Consider the following 18,193-nt stretch of genomic DNA (forward strand, 5'->3'; position numbering starts at 1 on the left):
CTGTATCTTTCTATTATCGAGCAGATTTCATCGGTTATTTAGTGGCGGTTATAAATTTTAAGTGTTATTTATGGACGGATTTGGTAATTTGTATTCCTATCCGTATGGACCATGGTTTAATTTATTTACTGGTTCTGACCGTGATAGACTAAGCTTTTAAGCCTAGTAATCTCGGCGTGATTGCCCTTCACTCCATCTGCTGAAGTACCCTCGGTACCAACACTTATGGGCTAGCAGGAGTGTGCCTTCCAGAGCTCTAGTTATTTGGAGGGAGTAATGCAACCCGTTCTCCGGAGGGAGTCGCATATGCTGACTAAATGAAATTGTGGTCTCTTCATGGGATGGTGTGGGGTGATGTCTAGCTTTTTATAGTTTTAACAAAATTTAATTGTGAAAACTGTCACTTTCGCGGCCAGAATATTTCTGTGGTTTCCATTTATAGGTTATGCAATATAAAGGCTCCTAAGCCTGGTTTGTCATTTTTTGACTCTCGAACTGCCTCTTCACGGTGGTTCGTTTAATATGGCACGAGGCCGTTTTCTCATACCCTGTGGAGTACGGTCCTCTTGGCCGTAGGTGTCCTGGAGATGGCTGTGTTCAGACATGGCCGCTAAAATTAGTTTGAAAATTTACTTAGTGTAGGTTGTATGAATGGTTTGATGTATATCTATTGCTTTCTTAACAGAATTTGCATTTTATTCTGATCTCATAGCCTTTATTACTTTGAAAATTTGGTTTATCCTGTATAAAATAAAGTACAATCTGGGTTTTTTATGTACGTAGTTACTGACTTATTTCTTGAGTCATTAACCCTTGACTGATGCAGGTGATTAAAATAACATTAATTGTATGGTGAGGTTTGATACTTGTACTAATTTGAATAGAAAAAGCAAATGTAGTTGATGTAGTGCAGTCTGATGTACCTCTTCACAAGTTTATTGTTGCAACAGGATTTTATCTTGAATTTTAATTCACATATTTTTTATTTTGTTTGTTCTTTATATAATCTTTTTTTTATTATTTTTTTAAACTATGTAGTTGTAACATATAATTTTTACGAAAAAATATTGTGCTACTAATGAAAATTTTGTAAATATAATTTAGTAACATTGAACTAATCTAAAAAAAATTTTAATTTTATATCACATTTCTTGCAAATCTTTCTCACATTCTAAACATTTTTAATGCTGGCAATGATTCATCGATATTTTATTTTTCATTTAAGTGTTGGAAGTTATATTCAGCGAATTTTTCTTTCTGAATGTCTTTGTCTGTGTTCATTTCTTTTTCATTGATTTAAGTTTTATTATTTCTCTAATGGTAAGCGTCAATTCTTTGGGCATATTAATGCCTAGAAGTCTTCTTGTCAGTTCAAAAGCTATATGTTTCATAAATAAATACAAGAGTAAGTCAATTATTATCCGCAATGTAATTATTAATTTTATTGCAATACAAATAGAAAACTTATGTGTACATCATTTTTCAACATAGTCCCCTTGCATTTCAACGCACTTGGTCCATCATTGCACAAGCTTCCTGATGGCCTCATAAAAGAAGGTTTTTGGTTGAGCTGTGAGCCAGGAATGCACCGCTTCTTTCACTGTTTCGTCTGAGTTAAATTGATGGCCCCTTAATGCCTCTTTGATTGGACCAAACAAGTAGTAAGAAGGGGCAAGATCAGGACTATACAGAGGATGAGCCAATACTTCAAAGTTTCGGGAGTGTTTCAGTAGTGTGGGCAGCAGTACGTGGATGGGCATTGTCATGCAACAACATAACACCTGTTAACAGCAGGCTTCAGCTTGGCAGTAAGCATCTCACTGTAATGCACACTGTTTATTGTCCTGCCCCTTTCCTCATAATGTTCCAGTACTGGGCCGTGTGAGTCCCAAAAAACCGTAAGCATCAGTTTTCCTGTGAATGGTTGGGTCTTGAACTTTTTTTACAGGGCGAATTTGGATGTTTCTATTCCATACTCTGCCGTTTACTCTCCGGCTTGTAATGATGGATACATGTTTCGTCATCAGTGATGATTCTGTCTAAGAAGATATCCCATTCATTATCGTAGCTAACCAAATGTTTTTGGCAGATGTCCAAGCACGTTTGTTTATGCAACTGTGTGAGTTGTTTTGGGACCCATCTTGCACAGACTATGAAACCCAAGTCTGTAGTGGATGATTTCATAGGCAGAACCGTGACTAATTTGCAGACGATGTGCCACTTAATCAATAGTTACTTGTCTGTCTAAGAAAACCATGTCACGTGCATGCTCAATCACCTCATTTGTGGCAGTAAACGGTCGTCCAGCTCCTTCATCATGCGTAACACTTGTGCGACCATTTTTGAATTTTTCAATCCATTCGTAGACACTGTTGCGACAACACACTGATCCCGTACTGTACCAAAAGTCTTCATTAAATTTCAGCCCCTGATACACCTTCTGACCACAAAAAACAGATCACTGAATGTTGCTCTTCTTTGGTGCAAACAGAAAGCGGAGCAGCCATGGTTAACAGCAGGGCAGCGATAATGGAACTAACCTACCAGCATCAAACCTGCACATAACAACAATTAAACCACGTATGTGTCATCTACGCAACATGACAGTACTACCAACATAAATAAAAATATAACTAAATTGCAGATAATAATTGACACCCTCGTACCTTTAAAAATTTTAAATTAATTAGCAGCAGTAACATCTATTATGTGAGTCTATTGATGTGTATCAATAATTGATACACCATCTAATTGATTGGCATCATCTAGTCCACCTACCACTGCATAATTGGCACATGTTTGGCTCAGATTGTTAAGTCCTTCATGAGATTGTAATCATTACAATTTCCAGTTTCCCTGTATCAGGTTTACTATCAGCTGAATGATGAATACACAGAAGAAAAGTTGAACACTGCAGTAGATATTTTAGGAACTTATAAGATTAATGTATTATTGTTTTAATTGAAACTATAATAAATTCATGAATTAATCTCAAATTTCTGGTGTGGCTGATATTGTTGAGGTATTTCTCTCTTATTTTTTAAAATAATTCCAACAAAAATGAGTTCTTACTTTTGGAGTTTACTAACTGGTTTTACAGTAATGATTCAGATATCAATGTTAATAGTGAGATGAGATTTTTTCAATACCCTTTACCCACCAAGATAACTGATTGTATGGGTATTTGATGTGCTATTTCTTTGTCGGATAATTTCATCTGTCGGAACCCTTATCTGTTTAAATATATGCATTGCAAAAATTAGCTGGATTTGGCATATCAAGCAAATAATCTTTAAATCATATTTAGCCAATTTATCAGCAATATACCTTTAATTTGTAGTGGCGCTTACATTTTGTTGCATAGACCCACAGAAAAAAATTCTGAGTATTTTCAATGAATTTATTTTTATTAAAAAATGAACACTATGCATCTGTCTGTTTTCTTCTTTCCTGATCACTATTATTTTCAAATGTTAGTCATGATAGAAGGAAATAAGATCTTTTCAAAGATGTGGTGCATAGGAAATATTTCTTCCACTCCCATCAGTCCTAGACGTACTTTTGATGCTTTCATTGCTCAATTTGAAGATTGGGATGAACTAAAGATCATAGCCTTTATTCAATTTCGTGAATATTGTGTTTGAAAGACCCATTATTCATATTTCTATATAAGGACGTGGATTGTTGATTTTATTGTTTGCCTATTGAATAATCTCTTGGGAAATTCCTTCAGAAATCAGCAGTCATCGTATGTCAGTTAATGGTAAATTATGACCTCAAACCTTGGATATTAATATAAAGTAGAAAGCTGGACAGTAATATTATGAAATCTGGTATGAATACTTTGTAGTGGAGAGTGGTTTTTCATTTGAAGCCATCTTTTCCGTAATAAACATCATTGGTTCTTCAAGTCCTGGTTATTATAGTTTTTATTGTAGTTACTCTGCTATGAACCTGAATTGTAGTCGATCATCTCTTCAAAAATTGGAATATTAACATTGTTATTTAAACAACATCTCGCTAACTATTGGATGGGCTATATAAAACCAGTCTCAACTGTCTGACACAGAATGTGTCAGAAGATGGTATGTTTGTCGCGCAAGTGTATTAGTTGAAGGTCATGAGTCTGTAGTGTTTGTGTATCATGGTGTATTCAATTGAGCAGTGTGTTTTCATTGTGGTAGAATATGTTTGGAAAACTTCAATAAATTTGGTTCGTGAAAGGTTTCAAGGGACATATGCTAGAAGTAATGTTTCTGCAAAGTCAACAATTCAAGATTTAGTGAAAAAGTTGCAAACAATTGACAGTTATCAATGTGAAGAAAATGAAACAACCAACTCTTTGAACTCTGGAGATTGTCGCTGATATAGTGAATCTTATTGGAAGGAATCCACACTAGTCAACACGATGATTAGCCAAATAAACAGGAGTTTTTCGAACATCGTGTTAGAGCATACTTAATGGATTACAAATGAAAGCTTATCCTGTGAGTTTTGGCATGAATTAAAACAACATGATAAGGGTAAATGAGTAAATTAAACTAGTGACTCTTACAGAATATTAGTGAAGGACTCCTTGATCCTTTTCTTTTCATTTAAACAGATGAAACTTGATTCTACTTATCAGGCTATGTTAATTGTCAGAATATGTGGCACTGAGCTACACAAAATCCATCTTAAATCTTAGAGTAGTTTCTAAATTGGTGTTTGATGTTCTGGAAGCTGGATCATTGGACCGATATTCTTTAAGGAGATTGTTAATACTGATATCTCTTTATGACTATGAAGAATTTATGCATAACTTGATTCCAGAAGAAATTTCTTTTGGATACTTCAAACAAGACAGAGCTGACTTGCTACACTTCTGATCGGTCTCTCACTCAAATCCACTGAGATTTCACGAAGGATAAAACAATTAGTAAGGATTTTTGGCTATCCCAATCTCCAGACTTATCGCTGTGCAATTTTACCTCAGACTATCTGAAAGGGATAGTTTACAAGAATAACCCATGGGCATTGGAAGAGTTGAAAGACAACATATGACAAGAGATTGCCAGGATTCCAGTTGGAGAGTTGCAGAAAGCTTTTCTGAACATGATTTGTCACACTGAACTTTGTGTATCAGCTGGTGTTAGCATTTTGAACAGATATTTTAAAACATTGTAAACATAACTTTTTTCAAATGTGCTGTAATTGAAATAAGTAAATGTAGATAATTTAGTATTACTTTTTGTTTTCATTTTTAAATTTTTATTTCCTGGGGCTGGTTTTATTTGGCTCACCTGTACTTTGTCATACAAAGTACTTACTTACTTATTTCATCTTTGAAATAAGTAATTTAAGACTGGTCTGTCATTATAATCGTATCTGTCAGCCATGGTTATAAAATAATATAGAGTTTAAGATAAATGTCAGAAAATGTACTTAAAACAAAAAACAAAAACAAAACAATACTCTTGAACTAGCATGATGGTATCTCGAAGACCACTATGAAAAAAATTAAATAAACACTCCAACTTCACTTACAATGTTGTATTTGCTTAACATCAGCTTTGTGTAATGTAAGTGAATCTAAGCAAACTAAGAATAAAAGTGGATAACTGGAATAGAATAAAACAGCAATCCTGAATCATCCCAATTAAGGGTTACCACAAATGGCCACTCACATTGCCATTTGTGACAACTGTTCTCTTTGTTTTTTTGTAGTAGTTAATAAATAATGGTGTGGTATAAACTTTCAATATTCATAAATTATGTGCCTACTCTTTCAGATATAAAGTTTATTTCAAGCCTTTAATTTATTTATAATCTTATTTTGGCATCCTAAGATTCTGTTGCAATTCAGAAAATTTGTGTATGTTGTAAGGATTTGGCATCGTTAAAATTCTGCAGATAATTTATTTATAAAATTTCTAAACCACTTTTTTGACTAGAAAATTTTGTCATTAGGTTGTTTAAAATCCAAATCAATTTTATTAAATGATGCCAAAGCTTTCCTAAAGAGTTGAGTTATGTGGTCTAACTTTTTCTTTAACAATTTCAGATTTTCTAGCGTTAATATTATATCTATACTCAAATTAATTTCATTTCACCAAAATACTTCAAAAGCAGAAAAAAATTGCAGAAATAATGAGACTGTTTCATGAAAATAGAATCTCAGACAAGGGTAGGGGTCAGGTTACAAAAGAGTATTGATGCTATTTTGCAGGGTGGTAGAGGAAGGGTCCCTAATTTTAGTTCAGAACGACAGCTTCCATCTTGATTTCATTTTGGAGTTTAATTTTTTTTTTTGAGTATAGTTCCAAGTAGCTTAATTGTATATTTACCATCACAATAGTAGGAAAGCAGTGAGCATTCTAGTCACAATTGAGAGATCTCAGGTTTGAGTTTCAGTCTTTTCTTTAACTTTTTTTTCTTAAATATATGCTAGCGCAAATGATTTTCTTTATATTGAAATGGCCTTCTAGGAACCATGCCATTTTCATATCTTTTCCATGTTTTCTTCATTTTCTTAGAGTGCATTGTTTTTCTTCTACTGTTCATTTACTATATAGTATTTATAATAATTATAAGAATCTGAAAAAAAACTATGAATTTCATGTTTGCTGATTATTATTTTATTTGAATGTGACAATTACTAACCTCACTAACAAATTTTGTTTCATAAAACTCAGAATAAATAAATTTACTATATTTTAATTTTCAACGTGCCTGTTACCATCTAAAAATAAAAAAATAAAATGGGTATTCTAACATGTTGCGGCTTCACCTGTGCTATATAAATACTGGCATTTCTTGTTGTGGTCAGGGAATATTTAGCTCATTGCTCACCTTTCCCATCTAGCCAGAGGCTCTGCCCCTTGTACCCTGCTTGTGAAAATAATAATGATAAGTAATAATTAAAGCCTGATAAGTTTATAAAAAATATTGTATTGTAATTTCTTCAGAGCAACAGTTTGGTCAGAATAGGACCCAAAAATTTGAGCGATCTAAGAATGTAGGTTTCAAAACATTTTGTCTTAAAAATATGACTGGTTACCCATACGTTCTATGGGTAAAAATGTGTTTTGCTCAGTTCTTAGCATTAGCCAACAAACACCACTAAGAAGTGACCATATTTCAGAATTAGTTTTTAGATATTCACATTAAGATTACACACACCCACACCCACCAAAAATCAAGTTGATATCTTCATTTGTTACCTAGAAATGAAAAAAAATAGTAAATTTCATTGTTAATCCATTTTAATCCTGTAAACTTGGAATTTCAAAAATTCTTCTTTTAGTGTGCTCCTACACCGTAAGAACATTTATACAAATTTTTATCAATTTATATTCAATAGTTTTTGCTGGGTGTTGATGAATCAGTCAGTTAGTTATTCAAACAAGTTGCTTTGTAGGTACAGATATATTTTTAATTCTATTAATATATACCACCAAGTACAGAATATAATAAGATAAGACATACCTTACTTTAATTTTATCATGAAAGTAATGTTGCAGAATTTGGCAATTATTTAATTAAACTATATATTAAAAAGTTAAATATTAATGGACATGGTGTAATGTTTGTTACATTGCTGAAATGATGAAAATTGCATATTATTTTATTATATGAATGCGGCTATCTGTTGCAGTTTTAAGACTGTCTCCCTCAATAATGTTTGAGGGAGACAACCATCAAATCAATTTGATGTTTTATTAAAGTGAAATTTTTTTATATATCAAATTGAAATTTACACACATAATATTTTGAAATATATTTAATTTTTTATCATCTTTATTAATTTTCTAACATTTCTAATCTGTGTTATCAGAAATAGAATGTTTATTGTTAATTAGATGGTCTGCCATATTAGATAAACCTAATTTATTATTTTTGTAATTACTATAATGTTCAAGAAATTTAGTTTTAGAAGTATCCTTTAAAATTAGCTCTGTTGAAATATATTCTAACATATAATTTATCAGTACAGAGGAATATTATGAATCTATGAAATACTAATTTCTGTAAAAATGTATGTATATATTTTTTACATAAAAAAAGTAAATAATTTTCATCCTATGAATTGTAACAGGCATATTTAAAATTAAATAAATTATTTTATATTAGAATCTGTTTCTTGTTTATAATCCTTCATTCCTCAGATGACTCTTATTCCTTTGTGTTCAAAAGGATTTTTAGGTTAACAATACTCATAGTTACATTCTGATAAAATAATCAGCAAACATGAAATTAATTTTTTTCCAGATTCTTATAAAATACTAATAATAAAAAAAATCATCTATGTTACTGTCAAATATAACAATATTTTTAAGATAAAATAAAAGGTAAAAACGTTACAGACCCAAGACCTCTTGACATGAGTGGATCGCTCACCATTCGAATTGCTGTATCTATTGATTTCAAAGTATGCAAATATGGTACTTGAACTAGTTTAAAATTTATAAATGAAGTTTACTCCAAAATGGAACCAAGGTAGTGCTGCTAGTTTAGATTTAAAGTAAGGGTCTTCAGGTATCCTACCACCCTGCAAAAGGACATCAATAAATTTTATTGTAAGGTGACTGCCTATCATTGTTAGTTTTAAAAACAAAGAGGCTACAAGATACCGTTGAACATCCTAATAATGAGTTTAATTAATTTATTTTGTTCCACAGCAATAAGGTAGAAGAGTTTGATAAACTTGTCCAGTTTATTATCTCAAACTCAACTTCTATACTTTGAATTTAAAAAAAGTGTCATTATTTGTGCAGCTGTGACAGTCTCCAAAATTTTCAGTTAGCCACAAAAGAATCACTCCTTATTATCCTTGTTAACTCATGCTTATGTTTACTGAATTTATAATTGTTTTATTGTTCAGATTTATTTAATGCTTATTTTTATATTTATTAGTAATTTATTTTATTCTTTTTTCAGTTCCACATTGTATAAATTTGCAGATTGGTTATGGAAGTTTGGAAATGTATGACAAATGTCTGATTCTTTCAAAGCAGCTGTGCAAATTTGTTATTACTTTACCAAAGGCAGAATTTAATAAATTGAATGGAAAGGTTTGTGCTTATTTTATGTATCAGATTATAAATGGGTTAATGAACTTATATTAAGGAAATGATTAGATTAATAAAAAAGTGTTATCTCTCTTCTATGTCTCTTTGGATCTTAAATTTTGAATCTGTTCTTTGAATCATTATTATGGCTGTCTGGATTTTTTTGACAGATTATACAAGTTTCCATGCACTTATATTTCTTTATTATTATTATTTTCTTCAAATAATAAGCCAGATTTTTTCAAATGTTATCAGTAAATAATTATAGTTATTTTTATTAATGAGTTCAGATTTTATAGGAAACGTTTACAGGCATTTAAAAATCTACTTAAGAAGGTTTTATAAGATAATTTTTTAATAATAATGTTTAAAGTTAAATGTCTAAAAATTATAATAGTAAATATTCATCATTTGTTCTGTACCTGGTTACTGATATATGAGTAGTCCAATAACAAAACTTACTAAAATAATTTTCGTAAATTTGTTGAAAACCACAAAAATCTCCATTTTTTATTTTGAAGATTTACTGTGGATCTCTTTTGTCGAAAAAATATAGAAAAATATAATAACTTCTTTTTGTAAAAGCTTTATAATATTTATACTTTAGAGAAAAGAAAGACCAAGGAATGCTAGTCATCTGGAAAAGTTCTGGAAATTGTTTTTTGAGACCCAAAATGTGTGCTGCTGATTGATTTCCTGCATGAATGAAGGATGGTAAATGTACTGCTGCTTGTATCGCAACAAACAACACTGGAAACTGATTCACAATGTCTTCCTTCTCCACAACAACTTATGGCTGCATACAGCAGCTCAGACTTGTGATAAATTGCTAAAATTCATTGGACATTTCTTGAACATCTGCTGTTCAATCCGGACTTGTCACCATGTGATTTCGCTTAATTTGCTGAAAGAAGTTTTAGGAGGGGAAGATTTGAAAACAATGCTTTAATCGAGCATTATGTGTGCAGTTGGTTGTTGAGGCAGGCTTTTGTTTTTTTTTTTTTTTTTTTTTTATGAGGTGATCAGGAAGCTATCTATTTGGTGGAGAAAATGTATTTCTGTCGAAGGAAACTATGTAGAAAAATAAGGTAATTTATTTGTAATCTTATCTAACATAAATAAAGCTATATAAACAAATTCTGGTTTATCTTTGAATAACCTCTTATCTTGTTTTCATAAATTAAGTCAAGTCAGCATCTTCCATAAGAATATGTTCTTCACCATCTGGTACTGTTAAATATGGATTAGTCATTATATCAGCATAACACTGCAGATGTTCTATATGAAAATCTCTCCATACAGGTCCAAAGTGTTTTACCAAAGTAATTTACAACTTCAATTTTTGGGTGGTTTAATGCTACAGTATTGTCTTTTCTGGCTGGAATCATATTTTGTAAGGATTTCTCTCATTTATGTATGTTTCTTGCTGCTACAAAGTTGGAAAAATTAGAAACTTCTTTGCTGAAATAACCTGAACTTTCCATTCTCATTTTTTATTATTATAAACAGTTTACTGGAAGTAAATTTAAAGCACCAGCTTTTGAAGAAAAAAAATTATATATTTTAATAACATTTTATTTTTAAAAAATAGTATTCTTTAATAATAATAACTATTGCTTTATTGGATTTTGAAAGTTTTGGTTTTAAATAATAGAATTATGAGGGTTTTGCTCCATTATTAAATTTTCAAATGCTAATAATTTAGGATTTAACCAAATTTGAAAAATTTAATAGAGATTTGGTTGAATAAATAATATGAATATATAAAAAAATTAAAATTGTAAATTTGGGTTTAGCAAGTTTTAGAATTGGACTACTCATATATAAATATATACAAATATATTTTTAACACATTAACATAATATTTTGAATATATCTTAATTTGACATACAGTAATTTATTCCATGTCTTAGAAAAAAAGGCAATCATTAATTTTCAGCTTTATGTTACATTTTGACAGTGTTGTGTTTCAGAAGTAGTCAAGATATGATGGCATCTTAGAGACTTAATTGTTTTGTGTTATTTATGTCAACTAAAACATTAGTCAAATAAAGCAACAAAAGGAGAAAAAATTAGCAGCCATGGACTACAGCTATTAATCACTAAAGGGAGAATCTCCCAATATTTTTTAATCCTTTCACTGGCTTGGCAGTGAAAGGATTAAACAAAAAGATTACCAGTACTAATAGTAAATTGTAACAGTACTTTTCCTTTATCATTACTTGAAAGCCCTGTATTAGCCCAGGACAAATAATAATTGACTAAGTGGATTCAATTGGCTGTTAAGCCGGTTATTATCATTGTCCTATGTTCTGAATCCAACTTTTATTGCGTTGGGTGAATTAGGAATTTCCACTTTTGGCTATCCTTCCATCATTCCAGTTCAAAAAACCGAATCCACTTCACAGTTGTTTTTCTGTACATTTTTCCATTTTTGCATTCTAACATTTGTCTTGCCATTATACATCTTGCATTTGCTTAATGTGCTGAAATCAATTCTTTTGAACCTCTTTCTCTTGTTCTTCATTTTAGCCACCTTTCTTGTTACTACATTCCTTGTATGATTTGCTTTTTCCAGTTTAAGTTAATGATACTTAAGATCAGCTTCATTTTCATTGTTGGAATCATGTGTTCCGCACTCTCATTAGTGGTTCAGTTTTCTCCACAATACATTACTATTAAAATGAATAGACTGAAGAATGTCTCTAAGTGTTACTTTACACTTGGGAACCTTCTCTTTTCAAATTAGTTGTCTCATATTCTGAAAAAAATTCCCACTTCCACATTCTCTTTCTAACATCAGTTATTTTTTTATTCTTTGTTATCTTATTGTCTTAGTTCTGACCACATCTCTTATTTTCTGATATTTCTTCATACATTTCAATGCCCACTTTTTCAGTCCTTTTCTTTTTTATCATAATAATAATTTTAATCTTTTCCACACTTAGCTTTGTAATTTATTTGTCATTTCCTTCTTTCCATAGATCTAAACATTTCCGCACTTCTCTCTTTTCTTTATGTTATTATTGAGAGAATAATAATATGCCATTATGCAAATCGATTGTTGCTATACTTGATAATCTTGATTTTAAAAGTATCTGCTCTATAAAAATCATCTACCAAAATCATCTGAAACTGTGACTGGCTAAGATAAGATTTCACTATTTTGAAACTATTGGTGATGAATAACTATTTTTATTTTCCATTAATTATCTATAAAATACATTTTACTGTATGTATTTCACAAGTAAGTGTAAAAGAGAGACGTTACTATTTTAAGTATTAACAAATTCTGACTGTGATTAATGTATAACATAGTTTTATCTTAAAACTATTTATGTCACATTGGTGTAATAACCAATCAGAATGTATTGTAAAAAATGTTTGTACTTAGGATTATGTACAGGAAATTAGTGGAGTTATTCTCATTAGATTTTGCTAAATAATTTAATACTTGATTGTGATAAAGTAACACAATTTTGAATGTCAGTCCAATCAATTGCAGTTGTTTTTGATCTTGTGACATGCATGATTAGAGGAACATATGATGTAATATTTTCTTATTTTAAACCTTGGTACTATTTGATTAAGTATTAAAGCATTTGATTAAAAAGTTATAAAACCTAAATTATTTGTTTTATTACATACAAATATGTAGGTTTAACCAATGATGTTATTCTAAATTGACTAAACCAAAATTGGCTAAGATTTCTGTTTTGTATTTTCTTTTTTTTAAATTGTACTAACTTTTGGTACAGTGAATGTCTAATTACAGTTTGGCTGTTTGTTTTTTTGTTTTATCCGAGTTAACAAATGTAATACTGTGTTAACTTTGTATGTTTTGCTGATAGTTTTCTCTTAAGAAGATAGACTGTGCAAAACAGTGTTAGAATTTTTTAATTAAAAAAGATATTTTGTTATGAATAGAAAATAACCATTAATTTAAAACTGGACTAATGACGGTCTACTTTTAAATTTTTGTTTGTTGTTTTAACAAAAGTTTGTTGTTTTAAACTTATTATTAAAGTGTTAATTCTATTATTATTTGTCACTTATGTTTTTTATTTTTTTTTTAATAGGCTAAAGCATTGGAAGTATTAACTAGTTATTATTATTATTGCAAAAAAATTGGAAAACCACGTGATGGATTAATTGGCATTGTAGCATGGAGTACAGCTGATTCATCTTATGAATTTCTTTCTTTATTGAGTGAAATGTTATCAACTTTTAAATTTTCCAGACATTGTCCTCCTGATGTAATGGTAATGAATTTTGATTTATTTCATTCTGTAGTACATTAAAAATATTTGCTAGTTTTTTTCCCTCACTAAGGAGAGGGAAATTATATATATACTATATATAATTTATGTATGGATTTAATGCACAAATTATGCAGTCTGTGCTGACTATTATAATTGGTTCTGTAGCATTTAATAATTAGATTTAGAGTGTAACTCGTGAATAGAAAACTCAAACTACTGCTGGATATTAGCCTATAGATGTAGTGATACTTATCCATAAAAAAAAATGGTTTGAAAGAGAACTTTCATTTTTTATTATTCTGATCTTTTGTGTGCTATACAAATATTTTAATGTGAAAGATGAATGAATAATTGATGAAAAGATGCCAGATCTTGCCTGGAACCTGAGGCAGCTGATATAGAAAAAAGCATCATGCTAATTATACCAACTGGCCATCCAATGAATGACAACTGGATTTTCACTATATCAACAGGAAGCACAATGAAAGAGAATGTACAAATGTCCATAAAGGTATTATTAATGCTAAAAAATGTGCACTTTCATTATTATTCCTGTAAGCATTAGTATCTATTATACAGGGTGATTTCAAAGAAATGGGAAATTTTGAAAGTTGTGTTGGTAGCCATGGGTGATTGGTACCCACGGCTACCAACCCAAAGACAGTTTTAATAAGTTTGTTGATCAAGAATGCTTACTGGTTGAAGCAACCAGAAGTTCTGAAATACATATATATTTTTTCAACATTATGGAGAACTGGGGAAAAACAAATTTGAATAAAATACATATCTGCTTTAGAAAGAAATATAAGGAAACAAAGACAAAAAGAGCTTCCTGCTGTTGAATTTGAAAATTTGTGTGTATATATATACACACACACACACACACACACACATGCATGAGTGCATGCACGCATACATACACACATACATAGCCAGAGAGAGAGACAGAAGGTATATACCATAGTATACATTAAAAATTTTCAAATTCAACAGCAGGAATCTCATTTTGTCTTTGTTTCCTTATCTATGTATACAGCAGCATGCAAATCTGAACATAGATGTTATTTAATAAAAAGTGACATTATTTACAGAAAAAAATCATACCTGTGCAATTTGTGAATATCTAGTAATTAATATGTACCTTATCCTCTTCACACACAGAATTTGGCATCGATTCAACAAGTGTACTATGCATTTTTTTGATTTCATGATGAAACCATATTGATATTATTGCTTTAATGCTTAGTAGCTGGCTGACAAGCTTTCTGTTCAGTTGCAAGAAGTAGGCATCTAACAGTTGTCACATGTAAATCTGTTTTACTGGCTGCTAATTCTCAATTTAAATCCACAGCAGATAATTTTGGATCAAGTTTACCTTTTCTCACTAACAACTGATCCTATGTTGAGTAGTTTTTCTTTTATGAATATATTTGCCATTCCTGTGATGTGAAAAGGAACCAGTTTCTTTAAATTGTTATAAAATTGCACTCACTGTCTGTAGGCCATCACCACACTCAGAAGCTATTTGTTGTATCATACTGGTATGCTATGAAGGAGAAACAATTTTTGAATGTTTATTTGGAGTTAATTATTTTCTGTGGCATTATTATGTTTTCCATTATTATATATTCAAAACAGAACAAAAAGTATGAAAATATGATTTTGTATTAAAAAATCAAATTAACTCGCAAAACACTATTTGTGACATAAAAATGCTAAGTAACTAAAGAACAATTTCAAGAATTCAGGAGAATGGGTCTTCCACGTCAAAATAAAGACAAAAATTTATATATCAACATATGTCCAGAGCTGATTAGTTTACCAATCTGTCATTTTGTATTTTTAACATAAAGATTTATTTCTCAGGAATGGTTAATTGTGTCTAGCTGACATTTTGTATTCTGCTAGCGTACCTAGAGGTCTGTACATGTATAAAAATAATGAACCTGATTTCTCAATCCATTTTACAATGGCAGCCTTTTAATACATGTAAACCTTTTAATTGTTAATACCTTTGCAACCTCTGGTTTATTTAAATTTTACACTATTTCAAAGAATGTTAACATTTTATGACAAAGAAAATGATATTTATTTGTTCATAAATAACAAAGTTATGGCAAAAGTTCTTGAAATGCAATTCTTGCAATTTTCATTTACCTTTATTTTGTGCGATTTTTTTACAGCATGATGTCATTTGCTGTCTTTTGCATCCCATTCTCTAAGTCTCATGATCACTCAACATTCATATCCAATGGTATGCGGATGCCTGGAGTCAATTCATGGATTCCATTACGCCTACCATCCAAGATCTCAGTGGACATCTATATCTCCGTCTTTCCCACAGTTTTCGAAGCCACCTGTACAGCTCCATTCTACATACATGTCCGTATTATCTCAGTCTCCTCACCTCCATTCAGTACTACATTCTCCAAAACAGTACTACTGATTCTTTCATTCTGAATATGTTGTAACTGCGAAACTCTCACACTTCTTCACAGAACATCCATCTCCACCACTATCAGTCTCTTCTCACCTCTCTTCTTCAACTCCTATGTTTCTGCACCATACAGCATTATACTCTTAGCTACCAAGTTATAGATCCGTATTTATATCCTTTTAGAAAATATCAGACCACCAAGTTGCACTTCTGCACAGCCACACAAGCCTGAGTCACTCTGCTACATATAACAGCCTTATTTGCTTCATCCTTAGACAGCTCTTAGGTATTTAAAATCTTCAACACCTTTAATAATATTGCCATTGATGTTTAAATCTTCTACTTTCTCCCTCGCAACCATATATTTGGTCAGGCCCTTATTTCCCATATACATCCACCAGTTTCCTCATCAGGTATTCAGTATCATAATCATCCGAAGCTATAATCACCTGATCGTCTGCAAACAATTGTGGATGTATATAATCATGTTCCATCTCTACCCCTATGCCTCTACATTTTGTTTGCCACACCCTTCAAAACATTATTGATATTTATTATAAAAAACATTGAGGGTAAACAACAATGTTGACGGAGACCTGTAGTGGAATTGAACTCAGATAGCAACTGATCACCCACTTTGGCCAAATACATCTGACCATCATATTTTAATTGCATTTAGATATTTATGATGAACTGAACTGGAGTAGAGTACCTCAAATAATCTTTTCAGTGGTACTGCACCATAGGCCTTCTCCAAGTCTACAAAAACCATATGTGTTCCTTTATTTCTTCCTATTCTCTTATGAAAAAACTGTTATAAAGTAAATGTATTAGCTATACATAACCTCCCAACCATAAAACTGCACTGCTCCTCCACAATCTCCACCTTCCTCTGAATTATTGCCTTTATTATACATCTGTACAACCTTCCAATAGAAGAAGTAACACTAATTCTTCAATAATTATGATAATCAGTTCTTGCTCCCTTTTTTTTACTGAACTAATATAAGCAACCTACCATTCATCTGGAACCTCAGCACCTTCCAGCAGACAGTTGTTAAAAATGTTTCCCAATATATCAACCAAGCCTTCTGCAGCAAGCATTCTTCACCAACTCTGTCTGAGTGTTCGTGGGACCTGGTGATTTTCCACCTTTACTCAGTCTTGGTGCATCATAAATTTCCTTCTTCATTATCCTACCCATGACTTCATCCCTTCTTTCTCATACTGCTATCTCCAAGTTACCCATGAATTCCATTCGGTCTTCGGTAAATTTTCATAATTCACATTCCAGACATCCAATTTAATCATTTCCACCCTTGCATCACATTGTTCATCTTCAAATTTTTAATCACTCCCTGTGCTTTTCTTGTTCTTGATCTCCCAATGTTTGCGTCAATCTCTTCACACCACGTATGCCAAGATTCATTCTTTCCTTTCTTTAGTGCCTTTTTGACACGTCTGGAACATCTCATTTATTCCTTCCTATTCTCTCCACCTCTACTGCTTAACCACCTAAGATAAAACTTCCTCTTCTCTTACATTATCTCCTGAATCTCCTCATTCCACCAAAACTCCATCCTTACTGGTTTCTTCATCTCTCCCAGAGCTTCACTGGCAGCTCGTGAATACATCTCCTCAGTTGATTGTATACCTCAATATCTTCATCAAGCTTCACCTCCTTTATTTTATTTGCCAATCTCAATTCTTAGAAAAATTTAACTGAATCATGGCTCAAAAGACCTGTATCATATATTTTTTAAATGCTTATCTCTGCCCTGTTCCTATCCCTCTTACTCTGTCCTTTAACCTTAAATAAGATTCTACTCCTCAATAGCATGTGATCCGTTCTACAATCAGCATCTCCTACAAACTCGCACATTTAATTCTGGTAACAGACTTCTGCTCATAAATTAAATAATCATTCCTAGTTGGTTGTATCCATGTGTGTCGATGGAAAATCCATTCAAAATACATAACTTACGAGGTCAACATACATCAATCAATCAGACGTCGTCCATTGTCATCTATTTCTTGCTCACCAAAACACCTAACAACCATGTCACTCCTATTACCTGTTCTTGCAGTTAGGTCTCCCAATAACAAAATTTCCTTCCTTTGACTAACCCTATCCAAAGCAGCAATCAATTCCCTCTCAAACTCTTCCTTTGCAGCCTTGTTTGCATCATCCATAATAGGTGTATACACAGCAAATACAACCACTTCATGTCCCTGCATTTCAAGCTCCATCAACATAATTCTTTAACTAATTTCATCCCAAGTCTTAATACATTTCCTATATTTCTTCATCACTACAATAGCAACTTCTGCTTTAGTTCTGTGATCCTGGCCACACCACTAGAAAAAATATAGTCTGCGCTCCACACTCCCTCTGGCCTTCTTCTTCACCTTAGTGTGAGCTTCAATATTAATTGCTGTACTTT

The 18,193-nt window shown here is 31.6% G+C and overlaps 1 protein-coding gene across 1 annotated transcript in view; it reads left to right on the plus strand.

Annotated features, from left to right (window-relative positions):
• LOC142321110 (uncharacterized) overlaps window positions 1-18,193 on the plus strand; it is a 103,827-nt gene that overhangs the window by 26,909 nt on the left and 58,725 nt on the right. The window contains exons 6-7 of the mRNA XM_075359103.1: window positions 8,920-9,053; window positions 13,130-13,312. Coding sequence (XP_075215218.1) covers window positions 8,920-9,053; window positions 13,130-13,312 — 317 coding nt within the window. The remainder of the gene's footprint in view (window positions 1-8,919; window positions 9,054-13,129; window positions 13,313-18,193) is intronic.

This window comes from Lycorma delicatula, chromosome 3 (genome assembly GCF_047948215.1).
Source record: "Lycorma delicatula isolate Av1 chromosome 3, ASM4794821v1, whole genome shotgun sequence".
NCBI classification, from domain to species: Eukaryota; Metazoa; Arthropoda; class Insecta; order Hemiptera; family Fulgoridae; genus Lycorma; species Lycorma delicatula.